Raw genomic sequence first — 27,797 nt, 5'->3', positions numbered from 1 at the left:
ATCCAAGCCTAATCCAACCTAAGGTGGGTTAAATCTTATTAACCCACGATAGTGTTTTCTTGGGTTGGATTGGGCTCACTCCACCCATGTTGCAGAACTCTATGTTTCACAAAATGCCAATGGAAAGGTTATTCTGTAGACTCAAAAGATTATTGTGATTGGAGAGTTATGAGCCTCAAGAGCTCTTCTTTCTACAGAGAAACTATGAAGAATCAGCAAAAATTGTAGTCATAGCTCAAACAAAATAAATACAGTACAAATATATTTTTGAAAAAGAAAAAACACTATTCACATATGCATATATGCTTTTAGCAAAATTTGCTTCAGAAATACATGTATCAATGCCATACACTGATCTTCAACATCAAATTTGAATCCAAGAAAGAAGAAAACAAATCAAGAGGGGGAAAGAATCTATAGAACTTTAGCAAAAGTTCTGCAGGAAACACCTATTCATCTAGTCCCATTCTCTTCTATTGATGACTCCGAAGCAGTGTCATCCATTGTCGAGTTTGAGATTGTCTCAGATTGGCTCCCATTCTCACTATCTGAAGCTCCAGATGGTCTTTCTTCAACAGGTTGTTTCAGAAACCAGTACATGATACTTGCTGTCAGTGTGAGGATCATCTTCTGATTTACCTGATGAAGTTCAGCTAGGTATAAGATTAGGAGGAAAAAAAGGGAAAATAGATACACCTCTGTTAAAAGGCTTTAGCTGAAGTCAGTTTGATGCACATTGTGAGGCTATAGTCTAATGGCTTAAGTATCTAACAACCTTATGAGATGATTTTCTTCATGTTTGGCCATATAGAGCTGATACAGGCTAAGATTTCATAAACTTTAAGTGGCCTCATTAAAGCTTAAACGGTCATTTTCATTGCCATTTCCAGACATCAGTGTTCTAAATACAAGAAATCCAGTTGAATTCCATCCACCTAGTTCTTCATTTTGGGTTCATAAACCAAATGGTGTGGAAAGCTTAAGTGGACTCATTAGAGCTTAAATGGTCATTTTCATTTTCATTTTCATTTCCAGCCATCACTGTTTTAAATATGAGAAATCCAGTTGAATTTCCTCCACCTAGTTCTTATACCACCATTTATGTGGATGGTGATACTGCAGTTGTGTAGAAATTTTCTATACACTTTAATATAAAAGTTCGGTGATAATCCCATATATACATACCTCTGTGATGTCTTCAGGAAGCAAAAATATTGAACATCCAAGTTTCCTTGCAATACTGATGATATAGCTGGCATTCATCTTTTTCTCCTCATCTACATTGCCCCCGAATTTGGAGGGAAAAAACAGAATAATCACTTTCTGACATGATGTTAGATTCAAATTAACCCAATAAAAAAAATAAAATAAAATAATATTAATGGTCAAGATCAAGATGAGTTGAAATTCAAACTCGCACTAAAGGAGGAGATGAGCCCCTATAGAAAGAGGGATTTTTCTGTGACTCCTTTACAACACTCATAAAATTGTTGCCATTTAAAAGACTATTGAAGCAACCAACTAAGGACAACTTATCCAGCACATGCAACTAGTCTCCAAATCTTAAAACCATGTCTGAGACTCAGAAGCAACTAGTCTACAAACAGCTCAGTAGAATATTTAAGCCAAGTACTATTGGCTCTAGAAGCACCTTAAATGTAGAGTACAGGCGGGCTTGTTAGATAAGGGTGGGAACATTCAAGGATCCAAGATAAGATTAGGACTATAAGATAAGCCAGATTGTATCATGGGGATCAGATTCTTCTCTCATTGATGGGGCCAACTGTGCTCATCTAGTTAGTTGTTTGCCAGCTTGATATCTATTCTTATTCCCAATCCTTACAAGCATCAGATTTCAGGTAATGGATGGTTTAACCTGGTACCAGTTGGAATCTCTCTCTCTCTCTTTTTCTTTTTTGTATTTAAACCAGTGTGAGAAGGCCACATGTCAGACCAGGCTTTAGCTATAAGACAGATTGATATCAGTTGTTTTCTCATTTTGTACAAGCTTAAGCTTTTGGGGTTAATGCTAGTTTAGCACACCTATGTAGGCTATGCTTTCAGCATGAGCACCTCATCATAATCTGCTGAAACTGTTTATTAACTCACCTCACCATCTTCTTGCAGGAAAAAAGGGCATATGGCATATTTATGCAACCAGAATCAAGGGAACTTTATGCTCATCCCAATTTGAAATTTAAAATTTGAGCAAGAGACAAATAGTAACAGAAAAATGACCTGCTGTTTGCAAATTTTTACTTACACAAGTAGATGACTTGAGCAAGCTATTATTCCTGGGTTCAATAGATTACTGTGAGATATACACAGAGGCACCTTGGTCGTATAGGTAAGAGAGGAGCAGGATCATATATCCTTTTTATGTTTTTTGGATGACTGAAAATTTCAGATAGCTGACCTGTGATTTATAGTGACAATCTTTTAAATAAGGTCATCTAGATGTGGTTCATTCAATACCAAATATGCATGCACATATTCCTCAATAGTAGTTAATGATAAATCTCTTAAAAGGGCCATCAGGTTAGCAGAATTAGGAAGAAAAATTATTCTTAAAAAGTCAATTATCCATAAATAATAAAGTTGAGGAGAAAATCTTGTAGCTCTCTCCTTTGTCTTATTTTTCTGTTCCTTTTATTTCTTTTTCCCTGTTCTTTTCTTTCTTCCATTTCTAAAAACCCTAAAATTCAAAGCAATAATACATTAAAGTTAAGATCAGACAGAAAATTAAAATTAAAATTAAGTTATAGGATACAGTAGACTGAAGTGAAAAACAAGTCTACAATTGTTCAAAAGTATCAGCCGGTATTTTATTTACATGAAAATCAAGAATTTCAGGTGTATACGAACATAAACTCACTCAAATGTCAAGAATAATATGATGAAAATTTCTAAGAAATATGAAACACAACCAATTTGAGTATAACTAATTCAAGAACGACCATATATAAATAGAAGAAATCATACCAGTTTGTCCTTTCGTAACAAGACTCCAATTTACAACTCTAGGCTGCACAGAACTAAGCAGCTCAAGGAAAAAAATGCCATCTGACAAACTCTTATCCTGTGAAATTAAAGTAACAACAACATGAACTTGATTGCCATCTAAGAAACTCTTATTCATTAAAATCGAACTAGTGACTTAAAATAGAACATCAATCATCAAACTTGGATATAAATGTGATCAAACTCAACCGATAGGAGAAATTCAGAAACGCCTGAAATAAAAGATATATTTATCTGAATCCTTTTTTAAAACTGGCTCTAAACTTTTAGTAATAATGTAATATTCATCCAATCATAACTTAAGTCTCTTATGATGCTTAAGAATATATGAAAACTGACCCTAAATTTTACCTAAGGAACTATACAAAATTAAGCTTGCATGATAAGAGGCATCCAGTCCACCAACCTTAACTCAATAGAGCAATGTATGTAAAAGAATCAATAGGCCTTCTTCTTACGAACAAAAGGACACAGAAAGCATCACTTTTACTGTCTTTTCCACATAGTAGGCCTTGGATTTGAAGCCCAAAGAGCCAAGACTGGACTTCAAGGGTGAATGATATACATATATGGATAGATGGATAGATAGATAGATAGATATAGATAAAAAAGCAGTTCTAGGAATAATACCTTAAAACTATCCATGTGACTTTGACCTCCCAAACTTCTCACTTTGCTGTTAGCCCATTCAAGAATATCAGCATCAATGATTTCCTTCCCATGGGAATGAAACCTCAAGTTCTTTAGAAGTTGGAGGATGTTGAATCGCATCAATTGCCATAAATAAGCTGAAGAGCAAGGCCAACATTTTTTGTTCAGGTAATCAAGTTGGTATCTAATATATAGGGGAAAAAGAAATGTTAGACAACATACCCAATATTAATTTCTTGTTTCCCTGTACAATATCATTTCCAGCAATATTAACCAGGGAAAACTTTAATTGTTTCCCAATCTTTACAACTTGGTTGCAGTTTTCTACTTTTCTGAATGGCATTTTAATGGGAGGCTTAGTTGCAATCTTCCAATGAACAATCCCTGGAGACACCTTGTCAAGAGTCTCTAAAAGTACCCACCTGCAGAAAGACAGAGATAACACTTCAGCCTAAGGATGAGGGTAAAAAATGAATAACAAAAATCAAGTCCTTTAGCAAGTGAGCTTAAATTTGGAAATCCTTCAATTCAGTTCAAGCCATTGCAAAATTTTCAAAATAATAATATCTGAGCAAGTTCCAATCTTCCAAACACATATTTTCCAATACTTAGAAGAACTGTTAAAATTTGGGCTTCTGTTGGATGTTAACCAGAAAATTTGATAATGAACCTTAAATATCAAGTCAGAATTGTGATGGAAAAACCGTATTCTTTATTTGTAATTTAAAAGTCAGGAAAAAATATTATGATATAAATTACTTATGATTACAGGAGTAGAGACAATATACTCTAATAGAACTGCACTCACCCATTTCTCACATCTTCAAAAACGTTGTTGATATATGTTGAATTTCCAAGACTATTTATCCAAAAGCGAAATGCTCTCTCTTCTCTAGAGATTTGGGTGTCATCCGGTAAAGTTTCAAGAAAAGATATCTGTTTCGCTTGGGTTGAGAGCCCATTCCTACATGCAAATAGAAGTTAGGTATGACATCAATGAACTCTTAATGGGAGATACGTATGAAAGAAAATGTATGAATCAACAGTGTTTAAACAGAGGAACATTAAAATGTGCAACAATTTCCCATTAACAACCCCTCTACATGAGTTAAAAGTTAAAACTTAACATTACAGGCAATTTGGCAACCCTAACAAGTACACAAAAGGCTAGTCAACAGGCTTCATTCTTCATACATGAACATACAACTCTAAGATGAAATACTTATTATGCTAAACTAGATATGTCAAGACTAAAAGTATACCTTTTCCATTTTAAGAGCCTTATGACATAGAAACAATGAACACTATCATTTCAATGGCTATCAAGTTAATATGTATATTTATTTTGGTTTTACATAGCAATAATTCCATAAAAAGTAAGTAAAGAGCATGTGCATGAGAGAGAGAGAGTTAAAAGTTGAACAGAGATTCAATAGAAACACAGATGAATCAATGTATACTGTTTTTCTAACACTAAATTGAATAAACAAATATTTGTACAGGATTCACAATGTGCTTGCAACTTGAAGATTATGAAACCTCATAGAGGTTTATATCCAACTCAAAATCCAAGAGTAAATATTTAAATGGAACTAACTGCTCGTAAAAGGATCCATCCTCACCTATGTTGAAAAACGTGTGCAACAAAAGCAAGGTTAAGATTTGGAGAACCTTCCACAATATCTTTTGCGGTTAAGTATCTCTTGCAACCCATCCTATCTGCATGTTCAAGAATTAACTTTGCCCTTTCTAAAGGATCTTTCACAGATAATGTAGATGGATTGCTATGCTCAGGTGCAAGCACATTTAAGAGGTGAGCATATGCCTCTCCATCCTGCAGTTCAAGCATATAATTTGTAAACAACTGGAATCATCTAGAGAATAGACAGCAAAAATATACACAGTTCAAAAAAATAATACAAGACACCATTAAACCAAATTGTTGGTCTTTTCATTATTGAAATATATAGGGAAGAATCTGAATTTAACTCTTGAAAACAAAGAAAAGTAAATATAGAACATAGTCTTGCATTTCCAATATACAACTATGGAGCATCTACATGGCTACACTGCAAGCCAGAACAAAGAACAAATGACCAACAATAATAACCAAAATAAGAACAAAAAGAGGCATATCATGGAAAGCATTATCATAAATATGACAAAAAATAGTGTTAAAGTTTTAATTTCTTAATAATTTTAAATTTTACTATCAGTTATATAACTAACCAACAAGGTTATCCAGCAAAAGAAGAGATGAACATATCCCTACTGCATTAAGAGTTCATTTAAATTAGAATATCTTAATATGTTTTTTCTATATCATGAATTTTTTAAAATGCACCAACATATAAAAAACAAGCTATATCATAGTAGGTAAAGAAGACAAATAATATGGACACTGATAGCCTAATAGTGTTATTGTCCCAAGATCTGGGACTTTGACATATCAGATGTCTAGACCAACATTCACAACAATCATCACATGTCTCCCAAGTCCACATGATAGACAAGAACGACACTGTTCAGATTGGTAATGGTAAGGAAGATGACAATCCTTATTTTGGCAATGGATGGATCCAGCATCCTAGGTGGAAACTGGCAGCAACAGAACCAAATCTTCAGTTAAAAGTGCTGCAGCTATTACTAGAAACTAGCACCATTAATTAATGATACTTCTACAAAGCAAATATCAAATTCCAAGATGCAAAGATTTTAGAGCTAAAGAAAAATATGGTGCTATTATCTTCTTTATCAAGTAGAAGACAGTTTACCTTTTAGTTAATAATCATAGTGCATTCTTTAGCATAAACATGGTGAGGTCAATCAGGCACTTGTAAAACTAGACAGTGTTTTAGCCTTCATGCTATATTCAATCTAGAAGAATTTTAGAAGCCTTTCTGTTATAGCTCAAACGACACAGAATGGCATTAATACTTAGTTTGATTTTATTCAGAGTGGCTGAAGAATCCAATATACTGCACAGAGTTTGAGTTATATTTAGCACTGAACACTAGGAAATAGGACAAGCTTTTTCTACAGAGGTCAATACCTTTTTCTTTCATTGATTTTGAAATGTCAAAGGTTTATAAAATACATGAAAGAGAAGGCAGATACAAGCAAAACAAATTAACCACAGAAAAAAAAAATTAAAAACACTTAAAACTTAATTTCATTTTTACCTTCACATCAGTAGAGAAGTTTGTAACTATTCTCTTATATCCTGCTTTCTTCAGTTGAAAATTCATCCACCGAAGTAAGATCTTCTCTGGTGGTAGACTCATCAGCTCCTCCACATCCTGTTGATTTTCAATATAATTGAAATCATGTTTATACTAGAAATTATTCATATAAAACCCTTTAAGCCAGTAGCTAAGAACCAATAACTTCTAATTGGGAGAAATATCTTCACCTTACTATCATCAACCAACTCCACCAACTGAGGTGTTTTCTTCAAGTTGAGATCAGCTAAAAGTTGAATCTGTAAAGAAACACATTACAAGGATCAAAACTCACCCAGATCCAAAGTAAAGATGGATATGTGGTCTGCATTCAGTTTTAACTTAATGGCTTGAAGTCCTAAAAGGCTTCCCTTTAATACTTATAGTTCATATTTAATCCACAGAAGTAAGCATCTACAAAATGATTAAATAAGTCGATAACCATTAGAATCTTACCTTGATGATTTGAGAAATTAAACCAAGCACAAGATGGCGCTGAAAATAAAACCAAACAGGCATTAGTTTTCCTGACAAGGACAACAGCAAAACCAAAAAACCAGGCTAACAAACAATTACACTTCAATTTGGTCCAGCAAGAAGCATAACAGAAAGTAGAAGAAGAGATAAGCAGATGATTCTTTTTTACTTAAACAGAATGAATTGGTATGGGTAGGCTCATGGGTTTGTTTAAGCAGAGTTCAGCCCAGTTTATTATTTAGTATCTTTCTAATAGTAAAAGTGAGTTAGTAAGGTTGGCTTGGTTTAAACGGCAATAAATGGGAAGGGTTTGGGATGATCCTTTTCAAATTTTGACCCATTTATACTTTGGCTCATTTTAGAACAAATCCTACACAGCCAGATTGAGGAATTACTAGTTCTAAATACAGATGGGATGTAGTTGTCAAGCAGTAAAAGCCATAGAGACTTGTCCACAGGAATCCAATTGTTCAAGCCACCACAATTGACATGTCAAAACACAATTCAGAACCCATAGAAATTCACGGAGTTAAAGAGGAAAATATATACAGATGCAAAAACAATAAAGTCAGCGACTAGCTTTCACATGTGGAGAGTGTAGACTGAAACAGAGGAGAAAAGAAAAGGCCAACAAGATTGTGACCCAAAAGTAAAAACAAAATTGAAAAGGAACTTTAAGCCAACTGGAATATCAAAGACTCCAGCACAATCCCAAATGAAAGAACCCGAGAAAGGATATTTTAGCATTATACTACCTAAAGAATTATACCCTTTATAGCACAAATTACCCTATATTGGATCAACCACTGAAATAGATACATGACAAGCTCGGGTATCTAGAATCTTATAAACCTCAACACTTGAAGCCCAGTTTCCCAGACATATTACCCGATAAAACCCATCAAAACATCATTCAAGATATCAAAAATTCAACTCCCAAACAAAGCATTCATATATGGAAAGGCATGCAAATATACCCTTCCTTCAATGAAGTCCTGTGTCCCGATATTGACCACAGTACATCCAATAGCTTTGGCAGAGTTGAGGCAGAGGGTGTGATTTTCATTCCTCTCCCAAGGATTGAGAACTCTCTTCGTGTTAATGGCACGTTCATCAATTGTTCCGGGAACTGCCACATTGATGAGCTTACTGCATCATCGAATGAAAACCCTTTTAATCAAACAAAAAACCCAAACGAGTAATCTCCACAATAAAGAAAACAACAAAGAATATCACCATAGAAGAACTCCATCCTTAGCAATCTCGAACAGATCATTGGTGGAAGCATCCATGGGAAGATATTGCTTTAAAAACTTATCTTCGCCAAGGTAATTGTTAATATGTGCAACATAGGACGCCTTCTCGGATTCGCTAATCGTGTGAAGCAAAGTGGTGGTAGCAGCCTTGAGAAATGCGGATGAGTTTTTCGCAGCACTTCCGACTCTAGAACTCGCATGAGCTAGCAGTTTCAAATAGACCTGCCAAGAACCCAGTTTTGAAAAAACAGTGAATCACAATCCCTTTCTATTTTTCCACACTTTCTCAGCAACCAAACATCCATGTCTTACCCTCAAAAAGAGCTCGAAATCAAGATCCTCGTCCAAGTCCTGGTACGAATCTCGGAGAAACGAAGCGCGCTCCTCCTCGCTCAGATTCTCCCCAACAACCTTGAGCCTGGACATCTTGGAGGACAAATCTCGGAGGCTGAGCCGCCCATTGTCGCCCTCTCGCCTCATGCTCATGAACTGCCAAGAAAAAAAAAAAAAAAACAGAAGTTAGATTCAAGATTGAAATTCCAGACAGAGTTGATGAACATTAATCCGAACTCTCACATGAGCCTTCAAGCCCCTGAGCTCCACTTGCGTGAACTGGTTCTGGAGCCATGGATCTGACACCAGAACTCCAAAATAACCACCTCCACCTCCACCACCACCAGCCATACCAAAATCAAATCGATAGATTGAGATTCAGACAATGATCCGCAACAAGAAGAAGATGATGAAGATTTTTGAGAGGAAAGTGAAGAGTAAGGAATGGAAAGGAAAAGGAAGATGATCTCTTTTGGTAGAGCTGGGAGTGGGGGGAGTGAACATATGGGACATGGATGTGGCTGTCAGAGCTTTCAAAGTTGTTTTGAGAATTCAAAATATGACCATTTTGTCCCCGTCGTAACAGCTCTTTCAAGCTCACTCTATTTCAAATTTAATTCTGTGCTGGTGTTAATGATTCCCTCCCACGCTCCTTACCTTATTTACTGTGACCCTCAGCTTCTATTCTCCTCTCATTTTTTATTTTTTTTTTTAAACCTACCATAAAATTCAATATATAAAAAATTCAAGCTCCCCTAAAAATTGTATGTACTTATTAAAATATTTAAAACTCTATCCGCTTGGTAGTGTTTTTAAAAAACACTTTTAAATTAAAAAAATATTTTTAAAAATAAAAAACAAGTGTTTGATAAAATTGAGGAAATACTTTTAAAAATTCACTTACAATATTAAAAAATTATTTATAATATTTTCTAAAAAAAATTTCAATATGTGATTTTTCAAAAAGAATTTTTAAATAAAACACTTTCGCTAAAAACATTTCAAATAGAAATATTATCAAACGCATTTTGAAGGTTAAAGAGAAATTATATAAGAAAAATAAAATATGAAATTAAGGGTTCGTTTGGACATGTTTTCTTAAACTTGTTTTGGTTACAAAAATTATTTTTTATTCTTTAAATTAAAAACAAGTTTCAAAAAATATAGTCCAACGGACTCATAATTTCCTTTTATTTTTAAAAATAGGTGAAAATAACTTCTCCTTATTCTTTAAAAACTATTCTTTATTTTACTTTGTTTTTAAAAATTGTTTTCAGGCAACAATGACCAAACAATGTTAAAAAATTTTAAAAACATTTTTTGTTTTTAGAAATAGAAAATTGTTTGAGAAAAAAAAAAAAGCAAAAACTGTTTTTAAATCAGGATTGACTTTTTAAAAAATCATTATTATTTGAGAAAATATATATTAATGGATTTGATGAAGCCAACATGGGTTTTGAGGTTTATGTATCTCAATACATTCCACTAGCTAAACTAAAAGTTGTTGGTTTTATTCTAAGGTAATGTTTGGTTCGGAGAAATACCAAGGAAAGAAAAAAAAAATGTTAAAGGAAAATAATTTTATTATGTTTGGTTGTTTTATAAAAAATAATAAAGAAAAAATTAAAAATTTATATATTTTCAAATTATTTAAGTTTTATATTGGAAAGTGAAAATAAGTAAAATGAATTTAAAATAGCATATAAAAATAATTTACTGATTTTAAATCCATTTTTATTGTCCCTCTCTTTTTCTTTCCTTCCATTTTTTCTTTCTATTTTCTTTCCCTAGCATTTTCCTTTACATTTTTTGAGAACCAAACATAGCCAAAATAAATATCATAAAAATTAAATATTTTTCTAAATTTGTATTATCATTAATAGAATTCATTAAAAGTACAAGACAAAATAAAAATAGATTTTAACGTAATAAAATTTTCTTAAATATTTCCCCCAAAAAATTCAATAAATTTTTCTTAAATATTTAGTTATTGTATATGTTAGCACATGAAGTCAAATTAAAGCTAAAAAATTGAATGAAGAAAAAAATAAGTAAAAGGGAGATTAAATTTCATAAATTTACTTACATATATATATTTTCAAATTTATTTATTTTACGCTTTTCATATTAAAAAATAGAAAATTTGAAAATATATAAGTTTTAAATTTTTTTTTATTTTACTTTCTTTCATATTTTCTTGATAAATTAAACAAATTATTTTGCTTAATAGACGAGCTTTATATCAAACTTTTAATCAGTGTACAATTAAAATTGAATCATTCAATAAAAATAAAAACAAAATAAAATAAATTGAAGTACAAACAAACGAAACCAATATATAAAGAAATTAAACCTAATTGCTAAAAAATGCAATTTAGATGCAAAAAAAAAAAAAAAAAAAAACCGATATCATTATCGAGATTAAAAAATAATAATATGAATGTGATTAGATGATAATTTTTCATTGGCAACAAATAATGACTTCTCATTAGCATGGAAAAACCTTGTTCTCTCCATGTAGGAATGTTGTGAAAGTGTGCAAGATCTTACCTCAATGGCTTCTCCTTTATACAATTTGCAAGTGGATCCAATTCATGTCATCACTCACTACCCACCACCCTTCTTTTAAAAGTCATTGAAAAAAGTAGCAAGACAGCCTTCTCTCCAATGTATTTTCATGACCTCTCTCCTTATTTTAAATTTGATTTTACAAATCTTGTGACCACATGCCTCTATACAAGTTTGGCTTCATTATAAAACACCCCATGTGTTAATCAAATGAGTTTATTGAAGTTTGGTTTTTTCTTTCTTTCTTTTCTTTCTTTTTTTCCTTTTCCTCATTTGGTATAAATAAATTAAGAATTTTCATGTACTTCGATTTTGGCAAGTGCATGTGAGCCCATTGTAACATATACCACATCACATGACATAGATTTATATTATCAAAAACTTTATGTTAAAAATAATTTATTACTTTTGATTTTAGCTATAAGGTGAAATTTAAGTTAAAGCCATTATTTTGTATAAATAACTTTGGTCGGGGGAAAATTTCATCAAATATTAAATAATTTCTTATATAAATAAAATAAATCGAATAAAAGTATAAAGAAGTAAAAGTAATTATAAAACATTACACCATTCCTCGATACACAAATGGAATGTTTAGTAACACTTAATACTTATTACTTAATGATTTATGTTGACTTAAAACTTATTACTTAATTCTTGCTTTAAGTATTAAGGTTGTTTGATAAAATTAATTTAAAATTTATTTTAAATCATCAAATTAATATATTTATCCTCATAAATTATAATTATGGCAAATAAAATCAAATAACAATAGAGATCGTGAAATAATAAAAAAGATCGTGAAGGTAACCAGAATAAATGGAGGTGGACTAAAAAATAAGTTAATTATTTTGACTTATTACTTAAAGTTGTTTTTTTTACTTTATATCATACTATTAAGTTATTTTACCAAACATACTTAATTTACTTAATGACTTAAATTAAGTTATTAAGTCGATTTAAGTCATTAAGTTGGTTTACCAATCACCTACAAATAAAGAAACTTCTTTTACCATGTGACTTTTTTGGATTGGGTGAAACTTTTTCAATATCAAAATTTCCTAGGATATTAAAAATATAATTTTTGGTACCAAGCAAAAATTATCATCTAATCAGATTGGATCATGCAATAAAAAAGTTGTATTATTTTCTATTTAAAAATAGTTTTATTGCTTTATATATACATTTTATTTTTTCATATTTAGATCTCATTTTTTTGTATTTTTATATAGGTTATGTTTGGTTCACTGAAAATACTAAGAAAAAAAATGTTGAGGAAAATTATTTTCTCATATTTAGTCATTGTACAGAAAATATCAAAGAAAATAAATATTTTTAAAACTAGTTAAAATTTTATGCATTTTAAAATTATTTAATCTTTATATTACAAGTTAAAATAAATAAAATGAATTTAAAATAATAAATTAAAATAATTTATTGATTTTTAAACTTTTTTTTAATCTTCCCTCTTTTTACTTTCTTTTTACTTTTATATTTTCTAGTACTCGGAGCCCAAAGGCGAGGACTCAATTCATAAAAGCTCAAACTTACCCATCCAAACAAGAAACATAAAAGTTTGGGTAAGACCAGATCGAAGTATTAACTAAGTAAACGTCCTTTAATAAGAATACAATATTGGCTTCTTGTTGCATTTTCCCTCAAATTTTCTAAGAACCACCTTTCTAATTTACATTTAGTCGTACACATGAAAGACCCAAAATCTAAATTCAATAGGTCTTAGAATTATTCTTTGATACCATTAAAAAAAAATCCTCATTAGACTTTTTTATTAACAAAAGAAGGCAATTAATACAAGTATTTTCAAAAGGCACATCATTTTTCTTACAATAAAAAAGGTAATAGAGTACAATGTGATTGATAAAGCATCTATCTAAATTTGTGATCACCTTTTGAGTAGAATAAAAAGGACACTGGTGTCATTTCAAGAAGAGGAATGATTTAGGCATAGTTCATAAGAAGGTCCACAAAAGGAAATGTTGCTTGCTTTCCAAAAAGTTGGTGTTTTCAACACAACTCCATGCTTACAATTGAAATGTAATCTTGGATGCTTCACTTTTGATCCATTTTGTGAGTCACAAAGTTGATTAGAATGTTCCATAAGTTATTTTTACTTAGAAAAGTGTCTTGTAAAATGTATAAGAGTTGGTATATCTAATATTATGTCTATACTTGAAGCGATGTTCTTCAACATACTATGGAGAGATGCCAACAAAGAGTCTTTCATTGATATGTATGAAGTTTTAAAATATTTTATTTATAATGATAAAATTTATTTTTGTTTATATTTTATTTTTAATTAAATAGGAATGGTGGGAAATTCCTAAAATGAGATGTATCAGACTACACAAACTTTTAAATTATGTTTGATTTTTATAAAATTTGAGGAAAAATGTTAGAGAAGGACAACAAAAAAGAAAAGTAGAAAAAAAAGTAATAAATAAATAAATATATATTTAAAATTAATAAATTATTTTTTATATGCTACTTCAAACTTATTTCACTTATTTTTCTTCTTTTATATAAAAATTAAATTATATATATATATATATATATATTTAATTAAATTAAAATTTAATTTTTTTTCTCTACACATTATTATTGGCAGATTGGAGGGTTGGTCGCGTCCATTAACTCTATTTGTATTCATTGTGGGCGCTTAAGTGAATGCACTATAAGAGTAGGTATGCTCTTTTCCTAACAGCAATTGTTTTTAAAAAAATTGATAGCGTCTAAGGTCCTATAAGTGGTATTAGAGTCAAAATCACGAGTTCGAACCCTAAGAGTGTCGTGTATCCATCAACTCCCCTTGTGTTTGTCATAAGAGTATCTGAGGTCTAATTGGGTTTTCTTTTTCCTTCATAATTGTGATTTTCTCAAGTTTTTTTATCACATGACCATGCATAAATTGTGTTGCCACTACTATTATTTAAAATAAGCATTTTTTTTAAAAAAAATATTGAAATTACATTGGCATTTGGAATATAAAAATGGGTTAACTTCAATAAATTTGATGTAAATTAATAATAATTAATTAATTAAATCAAATGAAGGATTAAAGACCTGTTTGGTAACTGTTTTAGAAAATAATTCTAAAAAACAGTTTTTAAAAATTGTTTTATGATGTTTTGTAAAATAAAAATTTGTTTGTAAATCTAAAATGTTTTTACCCTATTTTAAAAAAAATAATTTTAGATATTTTTTAAAAATAATTTTTATATCAAGTGTTTTATTTTTAATCACTATATATGTTTGTATAATTATTTCTTAAAACAACCATTAAAAAACAAGTGAAAACAATTAAAATATGTTATCTGAAAATATCTTATATTTTCTTTAAGTATAGAAAATAAAAAATAGTTTTTTATTATTAAACATGATTTCCTGATTTTTTGTCGTGGAGAACAGAAAATCGTTCTCAAAAACAGTACCAAATATGCCCTAAGCAAGGTGATCATTTTCTTATATTAATTTTAAAATTTAGAATTCACCATCTATTTATTACCTTTTAATCTAATGTTGAAATATTATGATAATTGATGTGACATTGCCATATCATTACATAGATATTAGAAGTATTATATTAATATAATATGTAAAAATTATAGAATAAAATAATAAAAGTAATGATCAAATCTTAATTAATTAGGGATTTTAGCATGTCCCATGATTTGGTGGTGGAACAAAAATAGTGAAGTTTTAGCCATCTTCCATACCCTACTCTGAAAAAGTGAATTAAAAAAGGTGGATGGGCACATGGGTGACTGAGAAACCTATCCACATTCAAGGTTGAATTGACCCAATGCCCCTGGATTTTGGAATGACAAGACACACCCCTATATTTAGGGGAAAGCTAGATTGGATGTCATGATCAATCAAACTAAGGTTAAATTCCTTCACATACAATCTAAGTATCACATTTAAACTAAATCATTTATTATAATTTTGTTTTTGAATATTTAAGATGATGTTTGAATTAATTTTGTAACATTTATAAGCATGTTTAAGTTTAATAAAATAATTAATTCGATCTTTGAATTGTTATAAGACGATTATTGTTTGCATGACATGAAAAATGGGATAAAATTGTTTTGATGTGAATTTATTGTAATGCATATGAAAAATTATTTTATGTTTAGTGGAATTTTGTAATGCTAAAACTACCATTTTGTGTGAAAATTATTTTTAAAAATAGAAAACTATTTTTTCAAATTGGAAAAATAAGGGTCTGTTTGGTAGTTGTTTTTTAAAATAGTTTTTTAGAACAGTTTTTGAAAGCTGCTATCTGAATTTTTATAGAAAAAAGTCTATTTGAAAACTTAAAATGTTTTTAATATTTTTAAATATGTTTTAAAAATAATTTTTATTTATAGTATTTTATTTTTAATTATTCTAAATATTTGTATAATTATTTTTTAAAACAATCATTAGAAAACAAGTGAAAAAAATTATAAAAAAACAACTAAAAATTATTTTTCTAAAAAACATCATATTTTCTATTCTTAAGAATAAAAAACATAAAACAGTTTTTTGTTAGCAAACGAGTTTTGCAGGTTTTAGGTTCTTGATAACAGAAAAATATTTTTAAAAAAGTTGTCAAGTAGACCCTAATTTTTTAAAAGAAAGCAATTTATTGAGAGCTTGTTATAAAAATATGGTATTTTTTAAGAACATATTTTTATCGTTTTAAACCATTTTTATTAGTTTTTGATGTTATTTAAAAAATAATTAAAAATATAAAAATAATTTTAAAAAAATACTACATATAAAAATCCTTTTTAATAAATATTTAGAAACACAAAAATTAAATTAATAACATTTTAGATTTTCAAAACAAATTTTGTATAAAAAACATCTTACAATTTTTTTGAGAAAATTACCCAACATTTTCTATACATTTGGAATCATGATTTTTTGCTTTTTTGCTCCAATATCAACTTCTAATTAAAGTACAAGAGAAAGGTTATGTTAAATAAAGAAATTTTTTAATAACTTTCTTTTAACTAAAACACTAAAGTCAAAAGAAGCATATCACTATCTTAGATAGCAAGTGGTGGTTGGTCACAAATTTAAAGTAATAGAGGACTAATGGATCAAACTCATATAAAGTTTTAGAAAGTTTATTTCAAATCAGGCAACCTACTTACCTAAATAAAGTTCACTTCTGATCTACCCAAGAAGTTTCTTGAAAGAATTGGCCTAACCATAACTCTCAATCTCAAATACAAATACCAAGATTAATTATAAAAAAAAATATTTTTATAGAAAATTCTTTTATATATATTGGGTAGTGATGAGTCAAAACAAATATAGTGGAATCTCATTGTAATGGCCAAGTAGAACATGATTTTGCATCAAATCATGGGTTAGGCCTGAATCAATTCAGATACTCAAAACCCCAAGTTCCAAATTTATGGCAATGATATAGTTGTAGGGAGTTTGGAGAAACTTTGTGAAGATGACATTTTAACTAAAAGTAAAGCAAACCCAAAAGGGAAAGGCAAAGGCAAAGGCAAAGATGTGGGTAATGATAAAAGGAATGGTAAGGAAGCAAGTTTGGAATGAGTTAGACTGACTCCTACCTGCAAAAGATATCAATATCATTAACATTTCTTCTCCTAGGTTTCGCTCCTCTTTACTTAAAAAATAAAATTATTATTTCATGATGATGGTCAAAAAATGATTTTTATTTTTTATTTTTTTTAAGTATGATATTAGCCTTCTTCAATAATTTTTATTTTCTTGGGTATATTTTATTATTATTTTTAAATAGTTTGAAAATTCTTGAGGGATTCATTATGTTATTGACTTATAGTACATTGTTAAAAGCAAATGCTAATCCTTTTATTTAAAATTATGATTTTAATTTTATTTTTAGCTTAACTTATTTAGAACTTATTTTGGGAATGATTTTGAGAGGATTAAAAGTAATTCCTAATACTTAAAAGGTGTTTTTTAATTAATAAAAATTAAGAATTTAATAAACTTTTAAAGTCATTTTTTAAAAAGAGCATTAATTGAAATAATACCCAAATGATCAATATATAGGTGATTCTTTGAATTCATTATATGACACATTTCTTGTTTGTATTTAAACACTAATTTATTGTTTTGAATACATTTCTTGTTTTTTTTTTATTATTTAAAAATAGAAAATGATTGCAACTCATATATAAAATACAAGAACTCTTATGGACTTACTATATAAAGATAATGACTTTTAAAAACTATTTAAAAAAATCGATATATTAAAAAAATTTAAAGGTAGTTTTTAAGGATCCAAGAGAAGCCTATATTTCTTATAATTTTTAAAAATATAAACTAGGAAATGTAAGTGACTATTTGGATATACTTCCTATTTTGTTTTTAATCTTAAAATTAGAAAATAATAATAACTTTTGTATAAGATATAGGAAATTTTCAAAAGCTTACATTAAAAAATTAATGATTTTATAAACTTAAGGTATCAAAAAAATTATACTACCTCAAATTTTAAAATATGAAAAATAATTTTTAAATAGATAAAATAAATCTATATTGCTTTATGCAAGATGTTATACTTTTATATAAAATTATGGTTTTAAAAACAAAAAATAGAAAGTATGTCTTGACATAAGATAATTCTCTTTAAAAATATTTCTAATGAAAGTTAGTGTCATGGTTCCACTCGCCATCAAATATTGTTGAGTTCAAGGTTGTGATGGACACATATGGTTCAACAACTATCATTAGTTTTGCTTTTTTTATTGGGCCTACGTCCTCAAGAAAAGATCTCGATAACGTGTTGTGAAAACCCACCATTTATAACTCTTTCTCGTTCACTCAGGTGATGTGGAACACTATAGTTCATCTCCCTTGGTCCTTGGAGCCCAACATCCTTGTTGGCACACTTCCGGGTAAAGATTAGTCGTTGACACACTTTCGGTCAGAGATTAGACTTTGATACCATTTTATCATGACCCAACTCTCCACTTGATATTGTCTGGTTCAGGGCTACAGTGGCATACACAAGCCCACCAACCGACCCTGATTTTGCTTCTTTATTGGGCTTATGCCCTAAAAAAAAAAAAGTTTCAATACACATAATTACTCCCAAATTACTTTTAGTTAAAAAACAAAAGTAAAAATAAAAATGATGTATGTTAGAAAATTGAAAAAAAAAAAGAAGGAAAAATGTCACGTGGGCAAGATGTGGAGTTGGACATATAATAAAGAAGGGAGGGTGGGAACCAAATCCAAGTCGGTGGGAGTTGTATAAATGCTTTACACAAAGGGGGAAGGGCATGGGGGGGCGACTTGGGCCTAATAATTGAGGAATATGTAGGCATTCTTTGCTGCGTTTGCATCTATATCTTCCAACATTGATATCATTAGCTTGGCCCTCTTCACAATCCCAATGAATCATCTCTCTTCTCCCTTTCCCCACATGCCTCTTAATTGGATCTTCAATCCTCCATCATTGCCTTTGATTTCAAAGTTTTCCCAACATTAAATCATCATTCGTGCTTATGTTTATTTGATTCTTATGTTAAGTAAATTTGAACGAGTCAAAGAGTTTCTCTACTTGTTTGGAATTACTTTTTAATATTTGCATTTAACCATAATAGCAATGAAAATGGTATGAGAACGAGGGTGAATAATGATTTCATGTAGAAGAGAATAATTTAAATTCTTATTGGCTACATTTGATTCCCTGTAAAGTACTAAGGAAAGAAAAAAATACTAAGAAAAATGATTTTCTCATTTTGGTTTCAAGTCATTTCCATACTTATTTCATCTTTTCAGTAGGACTTTCTATCATCAAAATGGAGACCAAAAAGGATACAAGGAAAGAGAAGTAAGAAGGAAAAGAAAAAAAAAAAAAAAAAGACTAGAAGAAAACTAGTGGATATATGCAGATTCAAATCTATAGCCTTTATCCAGTGTGGAGAAAAGGCTAAAAGTTTAAAGGCAATAGGCAAGAGCAAAAGAGAAGAAGGGAATATCATCATGGCTTTAGCTTCACATAGTGGTTGACAAGGTGATATGTTGGAGCTGGGCCTCCTCTTTTCAGATAACAAAAAGAAAAAAACAAGCCAACCCTTCTTTCATTTCTCTCATTTCTTTCATGTCTCATTGTTGTTTCACCCTCTAGACTAGTCAAATTCTCCTCTACAGTGATGTGCCAACCCATTCTCCTCCACAAAATACAAGTAGATAGGGAACAGAGAGAAGACGATAAAAAGAAAAAGGGATTGCTTTCACCATTTACCAGAATTTGAGCTAAGTCCCAAATCCAAAGAATGCTGTATAGTCCACAAAACCGCCATTGGCGGCTTGCTTTACAACCCGGTAAGCTCCTACAAGGAAGTAATCAAAACTTGCAGAATGTATGTATATACAATATGACAAATATGAGCAGACCAACCTGGGTGGAAGATTAAGGGAGGATTTGGTGATGGTTGCAGTTTCCCAATTGGTGAGATAGTGGCCCAGTAGGTTTGATGCGAGAACTCCCTTAGTGTGGAATTATAAACAGTATTTTCACATAAAAAGTACTGTCTTGATCTCTCAATGTTCTATGCATTTTAACAGTCAAGGTGACACGCAAAACTGAGTTTACAACGTAATGGTCATATGGTGCCAGCTACGAAAATGCTATTTCCTGAAGAATTTGAAGTGTCTTCTGATGAACCTGATGCAAGATAAGGGAATTTGATTAGGAATGATACACAGAATTTCATTATGGTAATTTGGAAATATCCAAAAACATGCAATGTGAATTGTGCAAACGAGCTACAAGCAAAATGGGAGCTTACCCATTCGAGGTGTTGCGCTGTGATGCCAGAGATATTTCCACCATATATACCACCTAACACCTGCAAAATACAAAGGAAAAGTTGTATTAATATTGATCCATTCGTCATTGCTGGTTGCATGCTATGCGACATGAAGAACTGGGTGACGACCAGGACTCTGGCCCCCATGTGCTTGATACTGTGCAAAACAATTCTGTATAAGCTCAAAAATGTGAATTATGTTTCAATTTTCTGCAATATACCAATCCATTCTTGGCACAACCTCAAGTCAACTGGACTTGAAACCATTCAGTAACCACTCTTTGAATTAATAGCAAATGGAAATGAGTGTACCTTGGAGACAGTCTCAAGAAACATGCCAGGGCGCACAGGAAGAGGTTTTCGTCCTGTTACACTTGACTGCAAATCATGAGAAAAATCAATATTCCAGAATGCTTTAATTAATTTATTGATCAAACCGACCAAAATCCTCTTTCCCACCCATGAAAGGATCTATATATCAAGTGTAGTAAAACTCACTCTGCCTGCAATCCCACCAGAAAACTTTCCACTACTAGAATCTCCTTTGTCACCTTCGCTGTTGTCTGCACCTTCATCTTTTCCTTGCATTACGTTTTTAATCATTTCCTGAACAGTTTCCCCAGGTTTCAAGGCAACCAGCTTGGTCAAGAAGTTCACCTGCAGTGACAAGACTTGGTGGTTAGGCCACGACCACCATAATCAATAGGGTAAATTTCACTCACCTCCCTTGAGGTTTGAGCTAGATATACTTAGGCACCATTGATTTGAAATTTTGTTAAATACCTCCCTTATTTTGTGTTGAAGGGAAGGTGAGTGAAAATAACACACGAGAAGTGTAGAGAAGGTATTTGACGAAATATCAAATTACGATGGCTAGGTGTATTTAGCCCAAATCTTAGGGGGGTTTCAGTGAAATTAACTCATAATCAATAACAGAAACAAGAACAAAAGTTAATTCTTAAAAGAAAAAAAACAATTAGTCCTAAATTTCTTCAAATGGTTGCTGGTAAGTCTTTTCATTAATATATTTCACTAAAAACAAAGTTAGGCCAATGAGAATCATCTGGCCGTCCTATAATTAGATTCAAGATACCCTAAATTAAGAATACAAACCTCTGATTCGGGGAGGGTATTCAAACCACGGTCATTCCTTTCATCTAGTATTCCACCTCCCATCATATTCCGGGCTTCCTCTCTGATCAAAACCAGTCTTGCAAGTAGCTTTCGATCAGGAACAACTGGGCGAGTTTCCATTGTCTGCAAAAAAAAATTGATGTAGTATATAGGATGATTAAAAATACATAAAAATTGCTTTGTTTGGGGGATATCTGTATATTTCACCAAAAGGGGCACTTTGTAGTTCTATTATTATAAGCTCCAACTAAAATAAATGATAAACAGGAGGGAAGAACAAATCACACTCATTCTCTTTCTCCTTCCATTTCTATCCTTTCTTCTTCTACCCCTACATAACTCAAAATAATATGGCATCAGAGCTAAAAATGCTGGAAAATATATCAGAAGATAAAACAGAATTGGGGTTGATGATGTCAGCATCCATAAGGATCACTAAAGATGGAAGACCCTAGCTTCTGGATTACCTAATCTAAGAGGGCTTAGATATTTATTTTCCTGTAATTTTCTGAAAGTATCTAAGGCAGGCTTCAGTTTCTAAATATTTTTGAATTAGAGAAAGATGGACATGATGGGGAAGTGCATTTGGAATATCAAATTATCATACAATACCCTATCATTATACAAGACAGTTATAAGATCAACCATGCATTAAGTAGAGCATGATGGTCAGTTATAAAACAAGTCAAATGATGAGAGGATCAGAAGTGAGCATGTCCGAATGATGTTAGAATGGTGAGTGGCAATACAAGGATGAGAAATGAATCCTTTTGTAAGGAGGATATGGCTTTAAATAGAGTGGATGGTGCCCAAGCAGTTGGATTTAAGGCCTTGTTGATTTGATGACAGTCACATGTGTGCATGAAGACAGACACATTACTTCATATACGTTCAAAAAGGAAAAGAATTTTTGAATAAGCAAATAAATTTATTATAAGTACACCTAACACAAAGAGGGGACACAACAACAATGTCAAAGAAAAGGATGAAAAAACATAAAACCTGTTGGATTAACCCCAAAACATCGACAAAATCCAGCAAGGTCAAATGACTGATTTTTCTCAACCAGAAAGGATTGCTCCAAACCATCTAACAAAAAATCTATGAGTAGCCTATTTTATAACCAGATAAACCCCACTGCACTCTTGAAAGAAGGAAAAAGGGGCAAAGAGAAAAAAAAAGGTATGCAACCTATTCAACAAGTTAAAAACAGCACCAATAAACTGAAATAAGAAAAAAAATGATACGAAGATCTATGCTCCTACTGGGTATCAGAATCAAAAAACATGTGTTCAACAATACCTGCAAATTATTCATAAACTAATGAAATGAACTCTGTAAATAACACTATAATATTAAAAATAGCCTACATGCACCTGTTGCTTGTAGGAAGATATTCATATATGCAGAAGACATCTATCAAAGACACGGTTTCACCCTTCACCCTTTTTAGACCACAAATTTACATGGAAAGTAATTTTAAAAAGCAGGAACTTAAGTCCAGAAATACAAAAATTGAACATTTTATCTACCCTGAAATGGACATCTATCCAAGATGAGCTACATGTTCTTTAAAGGATATTGTATAACTCCAGATACTTCATCTATGTTCAAGGAAATAAAAAAACGAGGAATCCAATGTTTTTACAGTAATTACCTCTAGTAAATCATCAGCTTGGTTCGCTATATCATTTAGATTTGCCCCTGGAAGTTGAACTTTGGTGCCATTTTCACTTTGAAATACACCACCACCTGCAGCCACTCGGCGTAGCAATTCATGTCTGCTTTCTTTCTGGGGAGTTCTACAGAGTAGGCCAATCACTTGAACCTAGAAAAAGAGGAACAGAAGAACTTCGTGTTTATTAAATGGTAATGGTCAGCTAATCTTTGAAGAGAACAAGTATAGGGAATTTAACTCCAAGGAAACATCCTCACATGTGGGGGACATTTTTTAGTAAGATGAGATAATACAGTCTCCTTGATCACCTCCAGAAGTGACTTGCGCTGAAAAGAAAAAAATGATACATCATTCACTGCTGAAACCGACAATAACTTCCAATCAAAAGAATTAAATCCTGTAACAATAAGCTTAAGAGAGAGGACAAATACGCCTGATAATTGAACAAATGGCTTCAAGTTTGGCATTTTTTTAAGAAAGGAAAAGAAGGTTTACTGTAGCAACTATGTGAATTATTCACATGTGGTTTTAAATGTAACAATAGAGAAAAGCCACCATAATCATCCATACAGCCATCACAGCCTTGACTGGTATCATTACTGCTGCCATCAGTAGTGTCCAGGACTAGGTTCCCATCTAAATATGGCCTCAATCAGGAGAAATACACCAAGTTTCTTAACGTGATCCTAAGCCCCAGCAACCTACAGGGTAGTAAAAAAAATGGTGACAGCATACACCCCTCAGCTTCAGTTTATGGTATTAGCACATGTCACACTAGATGCTTTTAAAATGTTTCAAAAATGAATTATGATGAAACCTGGAACCATTTTCTCCCTTTTTTGTTGTTTTTTTCCCCTTCTTTCCACCACAAATGGAGTATAAAGTTTTGATAACAAAAATGAAAGGAATATAAAGCAAATGGGAATTAACAAAGAGTAATTATGCAAGCACCAAAATAAAAATGAAAACTTGAAATAAATACCTTATCATCCTGGTCCTTTTCAGCAAGTTGTATCATGTAATCTAGTGCCATCATAAACCCCGACTCCATTTGATCAACTCTCTTCCCAATGACTCCTTGTGCGGCCAACTCAACTGCCACTTCCTCGGATGCTTCATCCATGTTCATATCTTCCAACTGTACCCAAACTTACATATCAAAGGATTACTGGCTTGTACACAAATTGCATGTCGATGTATAAACAACTTATAACAAAAGAAGCAACAGGTTCTTGAATGATCTTGTGAAGATTCCTCTCGAAAAAATGAAACAAAAAAGAATGAACTTGGAAAGAGCTCAGTATTTGGCATTGAGCTTGCTAGCCACTCTATGAATCAATTTGGATTGAGAGGGCACTAAAACTATTTTAAAATGGACAAACAATTGGAGAGCTGAAGGACAGAATCCACTTCTTTCTTTGGGTATCTTTGACCAAAGAGTTTGCAGGCACTTCAATTTTTTCTTTTGATGGGTAATAAAAGCGCATGCATTAGAAACACCTAAAAGTGGCGAAAGCAGTACACATGAAGCATACAAACAATGCCCAAAAAAAAAAAAAAAAACTAGGCGGTAAGCAGACAAAAAAAAGGCCTTTCCTTACTTGACAACTAACCAATCTACAAAATCAATCATAGACAAAGTGTGATTCTCTATATACACCCTAACCTAATTCACAAAAGTACACATGAAGGGGTGATTGGTTCTCCATTTCTGGAAAGAAGGCATATTTCTAGTGTGGCATGGTTTTACTTGGGCCTTCATCTTTGGGTATTTAGGAATGAAGGTTTGCATTCCTTAATCTTTCCTTTTCTTTGAAGGATTTTCAATTCTTCTTTGCTCTTATTTCCTTTCTTCTGATAAAATTTGTCCAATTCCTATATGAGAAAAAAGAAAGGAAAATGAGCAGCACATATAAGAATAATGTGGGATCGACTTAAAGACTAACTATGTCATAACTTAGGCCTATTAGTCAAAACCCTGGAAAAAAATGCAAGATTTGAACTAGATAAACAAATATAGAAGTTACATTTGAGAAATTGCACTACTGCAAAGTGGCAGCTTGAGTAAAAGTAAAATAACCATCTGGGCTATGTTTTAACTACAGGGGGTCACAAGAATATGGGGTTCTGACTATGCTAAAACTAAACATGACACTTCATTTGATGTGCTGATGATCTCTTCGCTTGCTGTGTTGATGATCTCCAAACTTTTGGCAGCAAAACATGCCAGCATTTTGCATTCGAAGACAATTTTTTATGATAAAGTAAAGCTTAATCCAGAGTTAAGGAGGCATTTCAAGAGAAAGTCAATGAATAACAATCCTCTGCAGTTTAGCATTCTTGCAATTGTGACATTCAATTGATTTGTCTTCTAGGTAAAACTCCGGTGAGCCCATGTGAGGTTAGTTTCCTCTCTCTGTCTCATTCCCCAGTTATATTTGCTACGTTTCTATAAACACTCTTTTCACATAGCTGACCCTTCCTTAACCGTAATCTTCATCCTAAAACCCTAGCCCTGCTTTAACCTTATCCCTGCAAGTTGTTAGTTGGCAATCTCCCAGAGGCTCAACCTAAAACCCAATATTAGACCACATCCCACAACCCTACTACCATCTTCACATAGAATACAAGTAAGAGGTGCACAAAGAGACTCCCCTTGTTGAATCACACAGGATATTCTGAAGAATTTAAGAAACAACTAACTGAACCTTTCACTGATACGGAAAAGGGGTAAGAAGAGACATAGAAAATTATATCCACACATTTAAGAGAAGAATTGATCCGATTACGCTCTCTTTGAAACCCCAATGCAACAAATTCCTAGATGTCTTATCCTGGCAGTGTAATGGACATAGGCTTCAAGCACACACACCCGTGTGCTCAAGAAAACAAACGAGTCATGAATACGAACCATCTGAATTCGCGAGAACATGGGAGGTCGTGATGGAATACAAAATGAAAGAGAATATTTTCTGTTATGGGCACACTTTTCCAAGACACGACACATGTCCATCTTGGAAAAGTATCAAAACTAGAAGGATATTCAAGAAGGGTAACTTTTTCACCAAAACAAGCACCAAATCACTTGTTAGCAATGCTAAGATTGATGCCAAACCACTAGAAAACCAAGAAGAAGAAGCTAATCATCTTCATATGCATAAAGATCAAGACGTGAGAACAAAATTTAGCAAAAATCTTCAACATGGTAATAGGTGGTTTTGAACACCAAATAAAAAACTGAACTTTTCCGCTATCAGACACTCGGTTTTACCGGTGGTTTCCCTATTTACTTTTGGAAACTTCAAGATTAGCTAAGTGAACATATACTAACATAAAATCAGTAATAAAGCTCCAAATCAGAATGTTAATTTACCAACACAACATGAACTGTTCAATTGGGCAATTTCACAAGCAGTTAAAAGGCATGCCATGCCTGCTAATAGTTCCTAGAAAAGAATTTGTATTATGAATTTATGATTGGTCCGTTGAAATAGTAGTAAAGGGTCCTTATTGATTATCACTTTAGACCCATATAGAAACATCTTGCACCAATTTTTATTCAGAAAGCAAACACTGCATTCTTATTAGTTTCAAAGCTAAAAAACTTCTTTCAGCAGACAAGGGCTCTTCTCACAACCACCACCATATTCGAAAACAAACAAGTTGCTTTCTAGAAAAGAATGAGGAAAAATGGGTCCAAACAGGACCATAGAAGCATGCATAGAAACATTACAGTACATAGAAGATTTACAAGTAAAAAATTGAAAACCCAGTGACAAAAGTAAAATGGGCCAAACAGAGACTTAAGGTTATGCAAAACGACTTACATTACAGTTAACGTAGCGGTAATAAGCAACAGAAAGGAAGAGAAAAGAAGAGAGGACATACAAGGTTGACCATTTCTTGGAGAACAGAGGTGACTTGTTCACCTCCTTTGAGGAGAGCTTCATAGTGGGAAGTGTTTTCATCATCACCACGCTGTTCTTGTTGGGTCGATTGTGAAGTTCCACCAACTTGATAGATGCCACACATGGGGATGAAGCTATGCTTCTGAGTTTTCTTGCACATGGGTTGGTGCCAGTGGCAGTAGAGAAGTGGCCTTGTGGAAAAAAACAGAGAATTTGGGAAGGGAATTATAGGCAAAGTGGTGGTAGGAATCATGGAGAACATGACTGTTTCGGGAGGGCTGTTGGCTCTGAGGAAAATGATAGAAGCACAAGGAAATAGCAGGAGGAATATTTGAGAAGGGAGGTTGAAACGGCGTCGTACTAGGGAAGGTGCGGTGAAGATTTTCCGAAAGGAAATTGAAGACGACGTCGTATAGGAAAAAGGTACGATCTTTTTGTTACAGAGGTAAGGCGTGGCATCGTGAGAGGAAGAATACTCGAAACGACGTCGTACAATCAAAGCGCTGTAGAAAGAAAGAAATGGAATTCGAAACGACACCGTATAAGAAAGAGTGGTATATGACCAAGAAAGAACGGTAAAAGAAAACGACGTCGTATTAAAGAGGAGTAATAGATTGCAGTGAGAAAATTAAAACGACGTCGTATTAAGAAGGGTAATGGGAACACTATAAAAAAACATCGGATTAAAATGAAATAGCCCTGATTGGATGAGA

General features: G+C 32.0%; 2 protein-coding genes across 2 annotated transcripts; both read right to left on the bottom strand.

The window, feature by feature from the left end:
- Window positions 1-205: 205 nt before the first annotated feature.
- Window positions 206-9,518, bottom strand: LOC100260224 (fimbrin-2). Its single transcript, XM_059738250.1, has 14 exons — window positions 9,203-9,518; window positions 8,939-9,115; window positions 8,607-8,848; window positions 8,348-8,519; window positions 7,350-7,388; window positions 7,085-7,153; window positions 6,855-6,971; window positions 5,295-5,506; window positions 4,481-4,636; window positions 3,895-4,094; window positions 3,652-3,809; window positions 2,983-3,079; window positions 1,186-1,277; window positions 206-639 (listed from the first exon to the last, which is right to left on the bottom strand). Exons 1-14 carry the CDS (start codon window positions 9,308-9,310, stop codon window positions 454-456), a joined length of 2,025 nt encoding a protein of 674 aa, XP_059594233.1. The 5' UTR covers window positions 9,311-9,518; the 3' UTR covers window positions 206-453.
- Window positions 9,519-19,763: 10,245 nt separating this feature from the next.
- Window positions 19,764-27,546, bottom strand: LOC100265443 (protein PEP-RELATED DEVELOPMENT ARRESTED 1, chloroplastic). The gene is made up of 9 exons (XM_002263402.5): window positions 27,065-27,546; window positions 24,159-24,314; window positions 23,434-23,502; window positions 23,156-23,326; window positions 21,478-21,621; window positions 20,863-21,021; window positions 20,677-20,742; window positions 20,344-20,403; window positions 19,764-20,219 (listed from the first exon to the last, which is right to left on the bottom strand). Exons 1-9 carry the CDS (start codon window positions 27,344-27,346, stop codon window positions 20,172-20,174), a joined length of 1,155 nt encoding a protein of 384 aa, XP_002263438.2. The 5' UTR covers window positions 27,347-27,546; the 3' UTR covers window positions 19,764-20,171.
- Between the last annotated feature and the right edge of the window lie 251 nt (window positions 27,547-27,797).

The sequence above is a fragment of the Vitis vinifera genome, chromosome 7 (assembly GCF_030704535.1).
Source record: "Vitis vinifera cultivar Pinot Noir 40024 chromosome 7, ASM3070453v1".
NCBI lineage: Eukaryota > Viridiplantae > Streptophyta > Magnoliopsida > Vitales > Vitaceae > Vitis > Vitis vinifera.
Note: the sequence above shows the minus strand (reverse complement) of the source record. Positions and strands in the feature narration are given on the sequence as shown.

What these genes read in the sequence shown, in the direction of transcription:
- LOC100265443 (XM_002263402.5), bottom strand. Translation starts at nt 27,346, where the DNA reads ATGTTCTCCATGATTCCTACCACCACTTTGCCTATAATTCCCTTCCCA. An exon ending in AAAAGGACCAGGATGATAAG is followed by an intron (nt 23,503 to 24,158) that starts GTATTTATTTCA and finishes TTTTCTTTTCAG; the next exon opens with CGCAAGTCACTTCTGGAGGT. An exon ending in CTGGTGGGATTGCAGGCAGA is followed by an intron (nt 20,743 to 20,862) that starts GTGAGTTTTACT and finishes CATGATTTGCAG; the next exon opens with TCAAGTGTAACAGGACGAAA.
- LOC100260224 (XM_059738250.1), bottom strand. Translation starts at nt 9,310, where the DNA reads ATGGCTGGTGGTGGTGGAGGTGGAGGTGGTTATTTTGGAGTTCTGGTG. An exon ending in TAATTTCTCAAATCATCAAG is followed by an intron (nt 7,154 to 7,349) that starts GTAAGATTCTAA and finishes GTTTCTTTACAG; the next exon opens with ATTCAACTTTTAGCTGATCT. An exon ending in TTTGAAGATGTGAGAAATGG is followed by an intron (nt 4,095 to 4,480) that starts GTGAGTGCAGTT and finishes GTCTTTCTGCAG; the next exon opens with GTGGGTACTTTTAGAGACTC.